Consider the following 14,092-nt stretch of genomic DNA (forward strand, 5'->3'; position numbering starts at 1 on the left):
TGATAATAATAACCAAATTTAAATATTAACATTTAATACAATCATAAAAACCATGAGAAACAATACTTTTTTTAAAAAATGAACTATGATACAAAGGATTCTTTTAGTAGACTAAAATGAAGAAATTTGACTAAAACTAAAAGCATCGGGCACTGTTTTTAAGTCTGAAGGCTGAAGTTTCTATGGATATTAAGGAAATGATTTGCTTGCACCCAATGCTTTTAGTCTTAGTTCCTTTCTCTATTTTATCACATACATAAACAAAAATCATTTCAGTGTATTTTATAAAACCATCGTTTTTTAACTTTCTTTATGGTTATTATTTTATTTCTAGTGTTTATGCAATATCCTGCAACCATTTTCTTTACTCCTAGCTTCCTTAAATTGAACATACTACACGAATTCAATGTGTTAGATTACATATTTTAGTTTCTAACAACTAGTTACAATACTTACAACATTTTATTCATTTCTTCGCGGAAGGGGGGGGAGAAGGATATATAAAATCTGTCCGGGAGCTTTATAGGAGTGAGCGGTCTCGGGTTCGATTCCATGTGGGAACACTCGGTCGAAAAAGTGTAGAAGTTTTTTTCAGGCCAGCAATCCTGAGTGAGGTTTCCCTAGATTTTCCTCATTCACACCAGGCAAATGCCGTGATAGCGCTTAACATACAGCTCTCAGGCTATTTCCTTCCTTTCCTTTCCTCGGATAGTGTGGTTGTCGATAGACGTCATCCCTCAAACGTGAAGGGTTAACATGGCCATAGATGTTGCAAGCCCAGAAATCTAATTCCTAATCCTAATCCTTAATAGGAGGGTTGTAGCAATAGTTCTTAACGTTTCCGTTAGAAGCGCCACCTAAAAGTCTCAAACCAGCACTGAATTATTGCTACCTATTAAAATAACATTTATTACCTGACTTGCCTTGTGTATACATGAACCCGAATTGGATTTAGATTTAATTTGAGTTTTGCGTCCATTTCAGCAGCGAAGCTATATGAGTCGTGGACCTACAGTTTTAACGTGTGATTCCAAAATCACATGAGCTCCGTCAGGAATCACACTCTCGTTTCCACGTCTGTACGCTATCCACATAACCAGGAGAGAGCTCATATATAATCTAAATACATTTGGAATAATTTATGTTATAGTAAAACGATAAAAGGTAGAGCGAAAATTATGAGGAAATAAGTTGCAAGATTTGACAAAAAAAAGAAAGTCACGTAATAAAACCTTTTAATAAGTTTCCAGACCACCATTTGTACCCCGCTTAACAATTATCTGTCTGTTACCTGATCGTTGAGATAGTTTCTTGATTCAAATGATGTAATGATTCACAAAGCTATGGTTGATTTAAAAAAGAAAAAAAAACATTTGTTGGAATCTAATAGGTATTTTCACTTACATTATGATATTCCTCAGTTTTATAGAATTTCACTTTCTTAAACAACCAATTCTTTCAGGCGACCACTGATCTGTATGGCAAGTGCACAACCACGCATTCCGGCACATCGGCAGCTGCACCCGAGGCTGCTGGAGTGTTTGCTTTAGCACTGGAGGCTAAGTAAGTAGAAAAATAAATTTTATTATTATTAGTTCTCAATCAACCATTTTCATTATTGGTTATTTGTTTAAAAGTATTTATGTTGAATTTTAATAGAACAAAAAAAAAGTTGAAAAAAAATCTCAATACAAGAACTTGTTACTTCGGTAGTTTGGTGTCCTCGCCAGAATCGGGAACTTAACATACTCTTTCTGTATTTATTTAAGCTAAAAATTGGATAGCATTCTTCATACAAATGTAAGACTTTAAGATGTATGTTACTAAAACTTCAAAGTATTTGTCAGAGAACAAATTACCCATGTTGTAAATTATTGACACCAATCACCTCAGTAGAAATTGATAGATCTATACTTCTGTCTTTCTCTTTTAAAATATATAGCAACATTTTACAAAAGGACATGGCGATCTTATAAAGAAATGACAAATTCTATTATCAAGATTTAATCGGATTAGAAGTGTTTCTCACACTATCTGTATCAAGGGTTTCCACTGAGATCTCTCTGGTTCAGTAGCTTTTTTCAGTTTTAAGATTTTCTGAACCTCTAGTTAGAAGGAATTTCAAGCCATGCTTTAATTTGTCTTTTTAAGATTTTTAAAAAATATATTTCTTCTTTTGTATAGTATTTAAGAATTCGACGTATTTATCTATCTATACATTTTTTTCTTTATCTTGTTAAACATTTCGCGAAGCTTCCTATAATTTGTTTCACTTGAGTAATGTTCCTTGTTGCGTCGTCTTTTGAGACTATACATTTCTTATCTTTCTTTGGTTACTATCCCTGCATACAAATTCAATTACGCTATTGCTCTTGTTTATGTTGCATTTTCTTTGCTGCCTTTTTCCTTGCTTTGTAATCGTTTAATAATAGACCTGTGCAGAAAATTAATGAAACTGGCTGCACAAAAAGCAGTTTTTGCAGAAGTAATCCATGGGATCCTATCACCTTTCATCGCTTTTAACCGGTGCATCTTTAACCTTATTAACCGAGAGAGAATTCTTCGAAATATTAGATATAAATTTTTGATTGATTGATTAAACATTTTATATTGGGTGGCCCAAAAGTAGGTATACACCACTGTATTGATCAAGCATAAAATTCTAGTTTATGGGTTTATTTGTTTCGGCTCTTCCACATTAACCCTTATCCGAGCAACCGGGGCCTCCCAGGCCCAGTAGCTTCATTTTTCTAAAATTTCTCAATAACCATACATATTTCGAAGACTGAAAATACTGAATTCTTCTATCTTTCGTCGAAGTTAAAATCATGAACATATAGAGTTGGTAAAGCTTTTTTTTAAAAAATTTGAAAATCTTATCCTGACGTAACCGGGCAACCGGGGCCTAGGAGGCCCCGTATAACTTTAGTGAAATTCCTGTCAAATATTAGATCAAATTGTCACATAATTATATATTGAACACGTGACTATTGTAACCTTTAGTCGGAACAGTATGCGGCAACAGACATTGAATTTTGAGTGTTCTGCACTTAAAATATATACTGGGCCTGACAGACCCCGGTTGCCCGTTTACGTTACAAAAATGTCTGGACCGGATTTGCTATTCTGCTTGGTCGGCTTACAAAAGCGTGACACAAAGTTTCGCTACTTGACAAAAATATATACCGGTACATTCTAGACTAGTCTGAACAGTAAGTGACAATAGGCATTGATTTTGTGTATTCTGCATTTAAAATATATACTGGGCCTCACAGGCCCCGGTTGCCCGTTTACGTTACAAAAATGTCTTGCCCGGATAAGGGTTAAGAACAAATAATAAACTAAGTCTACCTGATGGATAACAATAAGAAATGATATAAAATACAGTGCCTTACTGTATACCTACTTTTGGGCCATGCTTTAAGCATACATGCTGAATTAGATTGGATATAGTGCTTAAATTACTATCCAATAACTTCTCTGGTTTTTATCTGATCCTGGGCATTCCCACCGGCCGACAATCACTCCCGGAACCCTCCACAGAGAAGGTACGCGTGCTGTCCTGTAAACTTATCCATGAAGAGACACTTTGAAAGATTGCGGATTTAGAACTGTTTACTTTAGGAAATTTTGGGACATGATTTTTTAATGTTATTTTGATAATGTTACTTTCACTCGTAATAAAGATTCTAATACTGTGTATTGTTAAAATACTTTCTTAAACTTGAAAAATCGTTTCTTACCGATCAATATAAGCTTTTCGTAAGGAAATTTTTAATTTTTCACTCAAACTCAAATAACATATCTAGTATAGTACGATATTATGCTTCATTGAATTCTCAAATAAATAAATAAATAATAAAAATAAAATGAAAAAGCTGAAATATATTTTATTAAAATGAGTAACATAATTAAAAAATAAGCATAAAACCATGTGGGTTTTCAATACATCGAATTATCAATACCCTGAAAAAGACAAAACTAATTTGTTTAAGAAGTTTGTCTTGGGTTCGAGTCTTGTTTATGCATGGGGTCACTATGTTTTGAACCATATCAATGAGGAAGAAATGAAATGAAATATTTCAGTTTTATGTCCCACGATTATGCCAGCTAGCCTGAAGGAGACAGTAATGATGAGAAATGAATAAAATGGTGGAGTGAACAAAGTTGGAGGAAACGGGAGAATCCCGAGAAAACCCACGCACACAGTGTTTGTCCACCACAATGCTCAATTGGCGCGAGCTGGTATCGAACCAACGACCCCATTCACCAGAAGTGAACGCTCTACCACTTAGCCAACGTGGCAGCCATATCAACGGCGAAGCTTCATAGTCAGTGGAATTAACGTAAAAATAATTCCGTTCCTAACACCAATATAAAATTTCACATAGTGTTTATGTACTTATGAAAGGATAAAGTGCACCAGAAGACACTTGATCAGAAGTCATGAACCCTCAGTTGCAACACCATCAAAATGGATACTGTGACGAGAAACCCCCGTTTAATTGATGATTTATCCATTACTAACCATGATATTGTGATGTTTCAATATACCATTTCAAAGATCTTGATTAAGTTTCAAACCAATGTCCAGTAATATTTTGTAATATGATCGATTGAGAAGTTATATACAGATGAAAATTTGGAAATGAGGATATGCTGGTAAACATTTCGGAAAAACACTCTCTAAAACCATTTTAGCGGTATATTTGGCAATATTTGAGCAATAAATGTGTTTTTAAGGATAATGAGACCCTGTTGAACACGAATCTAAATGTTTTAACATCGAATTTCGCTTCCTTATGGTCGAAATCCAAAGTGGCTGCCAAAAATGGCTGCTGCATAAATTTGGTTTTGAAAATAGCTGTAGATATTGTCGTGTGATATATTATTTCCTAGGTTTTTGGGGGTCAAGAGATCCATTTGAGATCTCCGAATTGCAACTCGATCACAGGAAGTGACTCAAACCAACATAAAAGCCAATGTAATTGCCAAATTCAACGAGGGGTAAAACATTCTGCATATTAGAGTTTGTGGTACCGTTTCTCATGTTTTCAAATTCAAAGATCTCATTTCTGTTGCTTAAATTTTGATTCTGAGACCACACGTGCTCGAAAACTTAAGATTGCTCCCAAAGAATGGCACGATTTATGGAAAAAATTGCAATCAAAAGCAATAATATCACAGTTTTCGTCTGAATGGGTTGAATGCATCATTGATGTTGTATATCATTCTCCCCTCACTCTTCATTTACACTGGGCTAGATTCACCCCTAGCTCAAATCCTCAAAATTCTCCTTTAAGTTACAAGCAGAATATTCTAATGGCTTCACAAGCATGCTTTCACAATAACATTTCAGAGATTAATCAATTTAAAATGTAGATTAAGAATATTCATTCGTTCCTTAAATGCTTGAAAAAAAAGTTACGTAAACATACATCAGATGCAATTAAATTCCAAAAATGTAAACTGTATTACGGAAGTATTAGTCCACCAGTGAACGAGTGCGGGCGGCCGATTTTGGAACTAAAATACAAACAACAATGTTTCTAACCGGATCACTTGTAATTAATCTATCACAGTTGTTTTTGCCCTGTTCATAATAAATCACTTCACGCATATGTTCAAGTTAAGACAAACACAATTTCAAAAGTTATGGAAGTTATTTTCAGAACATTTTAAGGGACTGCAAAAAAAAAAAAAAAAAAAAAAAAAAAAAAAAAAAGTACATACACCCTCCATATTAATATGACAATAACTTGCGAATAAACTAACCTCAGTATTGTACAAAGGAAAATGGGAACTTCGTAGCATTAGAGTGTAAGGAATTCCTAATTCATCTGTTAACGAAACCTAGAAGTTCATCTTTGTGAATCAAAGTTATAGTTTGGCAACTGTGCTTTCATTGTTTAATGCAAGTTCTATTGTGTAGTTTTGAGATAAGGCGTCTTCGAAATTGCTACCAATTTGGACCATGTGATCGATCGATTGACAGTACCTTCAGTAACAAATTTGCATTGAGATCATTTTCGGATTAGCTGCGAAAGACTGGTGAGAGAGAAACTGATAATCTAACCGCCTCCGAAGGAGATTTGGATCCGCCCCTAATTAAGGAGGTAGATAAAGATAACTTTCTCTGATATCTAACCTGTCATTATTTAGCATGGTTTGGTAATTTAAAAATCCAGTATTTCTACCATATTTTGAAAAAAAAATATTTAAAAGAAATAAACCCAATGTTACATTGAGGCGGTAGGGGAGCGATTAAAATTTAAAGTGGGGAGCCTGACAATTGATTTCTTATAGCTCGTGAAATTCAGAAAAAATGAATTTCATATTAAAAAAGAAATACAAAATACATTTTCAGGGTAACTCTTACATTCATTATGTTATTATAAAATTAATGGTACTTTTGAAATTGATTAGAGTGAATAGATATGTATTTAAGTAACAAAACCACTTGCGTAAGTTTTTCAAAATATCAAGTTAGAAGAACGAAGCTTGTCTTCCACTGCTATCTCATTGCTCAAAGATACCCGCGATGAAACAATTGGCCGGAAATCTACGTAGCACATTTTAGTACTTACACTTGAAATAAAAATACAGCTGTTTAAAGACGATTGATTACCTTTGTCTTTGAATTTCATATGTGCACACAGGATTTGTTAAACAAGACCGTACATATGATATGTTTGAACTATATGCAACTTATGCTCACGGGCTAAACTCAGTCTTCTGAAGTCAATCGACAAATGATTACGTATTACAGACACAAAGACAACACTAGGCTCCCAAGTTTCAAAATTATATTGTGTATGAAAACAGATAATAGAATTAATTCTTTGTCACAAGAGACCTAGGGTCTGAAAGAAATTCAGAGGGAGTTCAAAGGGAATTTCTATACTCATAAATGAAAGTTGTGAATTTATTGTGTATTGAACCAATGATATTTATGCTTACATTACCCATACGCTGATGTTTTATCGATACTTTTATTTCACATTTACCAAAAGGCTGGATTACGATTATAATCCTAAAAGAAAGATACATTGTAATCAGGTTTTACAAGGCAACCCCGAAAGACAAGCTATCCAATCCCGTAGCCCTTTAAAAAATTAAGGAAAATTTCTTCTTCACTTCCTTTTCCCCCAAAGGGTTCACATTAATCGAAACAATGAAATGAAATTTCTTTTGTTTAACGTCCCATGATTATGCTCTTTATGCTAGAGGAGACAGATGATTAATGAAAGTGAAACATTGTAAAATTAATTGTTGGGCTCTCACAGAACCACGTACAACAAAGACACATGCGCTAGCCAATAGACCAACGGAGAGAACTTCCACAGTTCTCGAGTGGAAACGTATCGGAATTCTTTCTTGGCTACAACTCAAGAAAATAATTTAGTTGTCAATCGATAGACCTACATTAAAACAAATACAAGCATCGCGAGCCTTAACTTGATTTAAACTTACAGTTACAAGATATTGCGCAAGTATCTAAGCTACCAACCCATAATTAATATTTTAGTCATTACATCTTATTACTGAGTTGTACAGGTTTCTACTGTTTTATAATGAAATCAAATAAAACGTAATCAATTTTTTTATATATAATCTGCTTAATACACGGTAGAAACTCACTTGTATGCTATCTTGTTCTTAAATTGTTAATTTCCATGCATATGCCATTATTCACAATACATCTGCATTACTGTAGGAATAACCATTACTGCATTCAATAACAACTATATAATTTATGGAGTTCCTTATTAAGCGAAACAGATTAGGCTACTTATAACATGTAAACTGCAACTTTTGAAAATCGTTGGATACACTGCAGAGTGACGCTCTCCATTCCCCTGTCCCACCGCGCTTACCTAGAAACTGATGTAAACACTACACTAGCGCCCTCCACGAAAAACCGCACTAATATCCTGGTCAGGTAATATAAATATATTATTTCTTCCTTCATAATAATTGGTATACGAACGTCGGAAAGCATGCAAACCTACTGCGGAGTCCGTCTCGTCCTCGAAACAATACATACGAGTATTTTCTTTCTCTGTTAGAAGCAGAGAATATCTCCCTGCGTTGTGTGAATTGCACGTCAACAAAGAGCTTGGCCTTATTATTTCTTTCTCTTCCGCTTGCTGTACGGAAGTAGGAAAGGAAAATTTTCAGTCATAAAAATGTATGATTACATTGTACGTAAGGGCGAGTGCTTAAAGTTCTGCTCAGAGACGCAGACGAATACGCCAAAGAGCCAAATGAGAACACGTGATCGAAGAGTTCGTGACTTACGTACGCTTTGTTGTAATTTCTTCCATGGACTCAATCAGGATTTCGGCCTCCATATTAAAATAACTATAACTTTTATTCGATTATTACTCATTAGTATAAAAAATAAGTGTCCATAATTGCATTTATAAATACTTTTGTTCATACTAATTGGGAAGACACATGACTTTGTGACTAAGTTACAGAGCCGCCCCTGAATTAAACAAAAAAATTTAATAATTCATCATAATTTTAGGCTATATATCATTAACCATACTCTATAGTGACGTCTTGTTAGAGTCATAATGAAAAACTTAGTCATAAGTTTCAGTATCAGTTTCATGTCAATGTATTATGAGATTATCGTGCAAAACAATATTTAGGTTTGCGATAAGTTTGAGATAAGCTTTTAGGTTTCAGATAATTTTTTCGACTTTTTGAAAAAAAAACTAACGTAGAGTTTCACTTATGCGTATAATTCTGTTCGGTTTGATAAAATCTATCAATTGTTGTATATATCATCTTTGAAGCATTTTAAAGAAAAATGTTAATAATATTACAAGTTTATTAATGAATGAATTTACCATAAATGTATGCACAAAATTGGAGAACAGAAACGAAAAGAAGCTAAAGACACAGAAAGAGTTTACAAAATCTTGTTTAAACTTACCGTATTGATATTTTGGTCACAAGATTGTATTAGCAACAAATACGAGACTATGATTGGAAGTTAGACTCGGTCTCACTCATACCTTTTATTTCTCTATACTGGCTCTCATTGGATTTCCTGACGTCTGCAAATGAAAAGTGAAGGTAATTAAAGTTTGCGCGGAACGCAAAAGACCATTAACGAAGTTTAGTTTGCACAACCAAACGAGCTTTCAACACAACCACCTCGCACTACTTCAAAGTGGGTTTAGCCCTATCTGCCTGTAATCCGAACAAATTCGATTTACTCATGTTCGCCATTTTCCTTTTGAAAACATCCGGCAGACTTTTTGTGTTGTACTGATCCCACTGTACATACGATATATGTACTTCCTTTCTCGTCGCTAGGCTTCTGAAGTACCCCAAGGTTATGTACTACACCAAGTTAAAAAAAGAAAAAAAGGTTAATGGGTGATTTACATGTTTATTTTAGAATTCTGCAAAAACTGAAATGTCAACTACCCTTTTTTCGTTCTTTCTTTTTTGACTGCTTACGGGCAAAACCTAATTCTGAAACCCTTTTCACATTATGGAATATGTTACTGATAGCTTCGCAGATTTTTTTTTTTTTTTTTTTTTTTTTTTTTTAAACGGAAGGAAACCATACACCTTTGCTCTCAGGAATTACTGAATCCCAAGGCCATTATATCTAGCAGCGAAGTGTAACATTTTTTTTGAGTAAGCTAAAGTAAGTACACGTTCTCACATTACGATATATTTATTAAACGACTATACTCCGAATCAAAAGAGAGGATAGCCAGCGGCAGTAGCCGAGCGGTAAGAAAATTTTGTTAACTTTACGAAGTAACTACCAGCTGAACAGCTGAAGTATCCGATGTCTTCCGGGAGAAATTCTACGTGGGTGACTCAAAAAGTAATGCCTCCAAGCCCTCTACTTGGCCAATAGTATTGCAGACACCCTGAACCGTTTATGATGTTCAAGCTATAGAATATAACTTGTTTGGCCTTCCTATGTCTTCTCGTTCCACAGTAATTGAACAATCTATAGCATCCAGCGGTGACGTCCGGTTGAAACAGCGGGCTGTCCTTGAATTTCTGACTGTGGAAGTTTGTGTGCCCAGGAAAATTCACCGCTGGCGACGGGTCGTGTATACACCGTTACGACCCTGTAACGAAGCGTCAGTAGATGGAGTAGCGTCACACGTCCAAAAAAAAAAAAAAAATCAAAGCTGTCCCATCTGGTGGCAAAGTGTTGTTGATATCTGCCTCATCCTGCCTTTAGTCTGGATCTTGCGCCCTGCGACTTTTGATTCTTCCCCAAACTTAAGGATCACTTTAAGGACCAACGCTGCAGTTGTGACGCAGAGGTGGAAGCATCAGTTCCGCAATGGTGTTGCTAGCAGCCACCACAATGCTTCGCGGTCGACATGAAAAACCTTGTTTCGCGTATGTTGCTCGTAATAGGGACTGTTTTAAAAAATGATACCACCATTTATAGCTGACATTGCATTCTTTCCACTGATATCTGTATCAGTACTATCTGTCAAACAAAAATAGGCTAAATGTATTACCTTGGAGACATTGCTTTCTGAATCACTCTCGTTAATATCCTATGGTCTCACGAAATTTGTCTGGAAAACGCTGTATTTATAGCCAAAATAACTATAGTCTCCTAAAGTAAACCTACACCGAGCAATGCAATGTTTGTTATGAAATAAAATTTTTGAACGTAACAAGGAGGATCTTATCGAGGCACAATGTTGCAATGATTTTGTGTTACTACACCTTTTTCCCTCGGAAAAATTTCTAAATAGCCTACGTTCTTTTCCCTATAGATACATAGAAGTATATTAGGGTGAGCAGATGTACCATTTTTTCAAAAAGATTATCCTTTTTTTTTCTTTTAGGAACTAGAAAATTGCAAACGGGATTTTAAAAATTACTCTTCTTTTTTTAAATATATAATGTCTCGTTTTTTGGCTCATTCTTAAACCCCATAGTTGAGTCCTCATTTGGAAAAAAATTGAAATTGTGGATTTTCTGGTTCGATCCTTGGCTAACTAAGTTTGTGGTGGAGAACATCGATTACGTGGGTTTTCTTCCGGGTATTTTCGTTTCCTCCCATATTCACATTCCAACCAATACCTCCATCATTATTCACTTGCCTTAATGATCCGTCTACCTTAGCCCAAAAGGGCATAATCGGTTTTCATTTGATTTTCTTGTTTTAAAATATAGTGAACCAGAGGGACGGTATACGTAAACTATCTACAGAACTCACTTGATCTGGACCAAACTTAGCTTCGAAGTAGACCTTGAGTTGCATGTGATAGGTTGCCAGACTTTTTCGTTTTTTCTTGTAAATTTTACGCTTTTCTGGCACGTTTTAACTTACACATTTTTATTTTCCCCGTAGGACGATATCTCCAGAACACTTTTAAAATGTTAGTGTGAAAAAGAAAATAATTTGAGAAACTGATTTGTCACACGCTGTTAATCCAACAATGTAATTTAGTATTGAGAGACAAAATGCAAATAAGTTCAGTTGCGTTTTTGTCTCTTATATAACCGGCAGTTGCGTTTTTGTCTCTCATAATTATGTTAAACAAGAATTTTAGGAATGATCCAAAAAATGAATCAAAAAATTGCGATCTTGCCCAATAATTAGTTTTTGGATCAGGAGCCATAAAATTTCTGAACGGCCCCTAAATCTAGTTTTTCTATTTTCTACGGTATAAGCAAATCATAGGGGAGAAGTGGGCAATGGCGATCACCTAAGAAAAATGGGCTATTACGTAGTTAAGAAAAATGCTAACTAACGGCTGAGGAAGATATAAGATTTGCTGTCATCTGTCTTTTCAATGTCTGATGAAGAGGACGTTAGGTCCTTGAAACTGTAACAAAAATCGTATAGTTATTAAATTATTCATTTTGTTCTGGTCAGAAAAATGTTTTAAAATGTTACGTAGTTTCATTTGCAAAATATATTGAAACAAAATTGTAAGTACGTACTCCAATCCTTCTACAATAAGTGAGTAAAATAAAAAGAGGATCATTCTTTCAGTTCGGGATCACGATGGAAAAAACTCAAATTCCTACTCTGGTCGCCATTCCCATCACATGTTGGTAATGGCGATCACAATACAAGCTTAATGAACACACATAGTTTCATAGGAAGTTCATTTTTTTTTTTTTTTTTTTTTTTTTTTTGCTACACCGCGCCTTCGAAAGACTGAGAAGCGTCAACTGAATGTTTTATTGACGTTTTTTTCAAAAACACGTCATAGATATATCCATGCGGTGAGTCCACAACAGTACAGTCAGCATGCACCCAAGATCCACAAATGTTACACTGATACCAAAGTTTCAGTGTTTGACTCAAGTAGGCATATTACCTATCTTAAGTCTAGCCTCTTTTATAATTGTTGGCTGGAGAAGTATTTCAAATGTTTGTTAGGAATGGCGATCACCATGATGGTAAACCGATCACGTTGATTGTCATTCCCAACATTGCGCCATTTTGAAAATTGAGCTGGTTATACTGTAAAATGTAGTTTATTTGAAATATAACTATGTGTCGTGCATTAGACATAAATATAACTTTTTATGAATCGTAGCAACTTCAAGATCTTACAACTTAAAATTGTACGTATCGTGAGTTGAAATATGTAGATCCTTATAAGAAAATCATCAAAAACAAGTTTCAGCACGCTGTAGACTTAAGTCTTCTCTGACAACTTCCTCGACAATACACAAGAAACCTTGCTACAAGAGTCAGATGGCAGCACTAGTTTGACTTCTCCTCGGGTCACGCAAGAGGGCAAAGTGGGCTAATCGCCATTTCCAACTGATCGCCCTTCCTCTCCCTAATCAACGTTAAAACCGGAAACGTTTAGTTTCTGTCACTTCCGGTGTGAATATCATCTCCATCATCAAACTAGGTTCTAACTTTCGACCCCCTACATCCTGGTCAAAATCACTCATTAATCCAACAAGTATTTCTTGAGATTTTTTGTTTCGCGGACAGATGGACATTCGGACAGATAGCAGCAGTGTTTCTTCGAGACATGTCTTTTGGGAAACACTGCCTCCTCGGAGCTCTGGGCGTGCCCCCCTGGAGGAGATCAAAATAGTACATCTATAATATAATAATAAATAGAATAGGACCAACAGTGCGTTCCCGCAATACTAAGTGTGCCCCCCGGAACATTTTTTTTTCTGAAAGAACGACTGAATAGAAGTTTTGGTAAACCAAGTTCCTTAGAAATAGTTTTTCCAACTGTTAAAATCTTTTTTTTTTTTTTTTTTTTACCTACTGTCAAGTGCCAGTAAACAATATATGACAAGCATTGTTATAAATTATACACGTGTACATATTCCAGGAATGCTGGCAGCAGTTTCAAACTATTGGCACATCTTTTTATAAAAGTGCTCCAAGGTGCAATGAATGTAAATACCAAAAAAGCAGTTTTTTTTTACAAAAAATAATACATTGATAGCATTTTAAAATAAACTATTGTCGTAAGCATACTTTCCATTTCTTGTTTCCGATACCGTTGACTGATTTTCCTTTTTTTCTTTCTTTTTTTAATTTTAATAACTTTTATGTCGTAGGTATTCCAAATCAGTTCAACATTTGCATCTATAAGATGTCATCTTTGCTGGAAAGCTTAGTTTGTTTTCCCGTAACGAAAGAGTAATAAAGCCTTTCCCCCTCTAAAAAAAAAAAAAAAAAAAAAAAAAGTATTCTAATATTTATATGCATTCTTGAAAAATACATTCTATCAGAGAGGCAGAAACAGCAAGATATATATATATATATATATATATATATATATATATATATATATATATATATATATATATATATATATATATATATAAGTCCAGAACAAATATTAGTATGGATTAGGTGACAAAAAATTTGAAAGTCAACATTTGATTTGAATATCAAGTTGTGTTCTTTATTTCTTGCTCATTTTTTTTTTCTGGATAGAAAGGCTTGTTCAGAATTTCAAACAGCATGCAATCTCCCTTTGCATTATTTACAAGTATGAGACACCACACAGATGAGATAAAATAATATTTTTATGAGAAATGTGATAGGAGTTGCAGTTAGTTGAACGACATTTTATTTTTTGGCGGA

General features: G+C 34.6%; 1 protein-coding gene across 1 annotated transcript in view; it reads left to right on the forward strand.

The window, feature by feature from the left end:
• amon (prohormone processing protease amontillado) overlaps positions 1-14,092 on the forward strand; it is an 851,181-nt gene that overhangs the window by 748,806 nt on the left and 88,283 nt on the right. The window contains exon 10 of the mRNA XM_081730809.1: positions 1,463-1,563. Within this exon, the coding sequence (XP_081586935.1) occupies positions 1,463-1,563 (101 nt within the window). The remainder of the gene's footprint in view (positions 1-1,462; positions 1,564-14,092) is intronic.

Source organism: Thermobia domestica, chromosome 11 (genome assembly GCF_964235325.1).
Source record: "Thermobia domestica chromosome 11, izTheDome1.hap1.1, whole genome shotgun sequence".
Lineage (NCBI taxonomy): Eukaryota > Metazoa > Arthropoda > Insecta > Zygentoma > Lepismatidae > Thermobia > Thermobia domestica.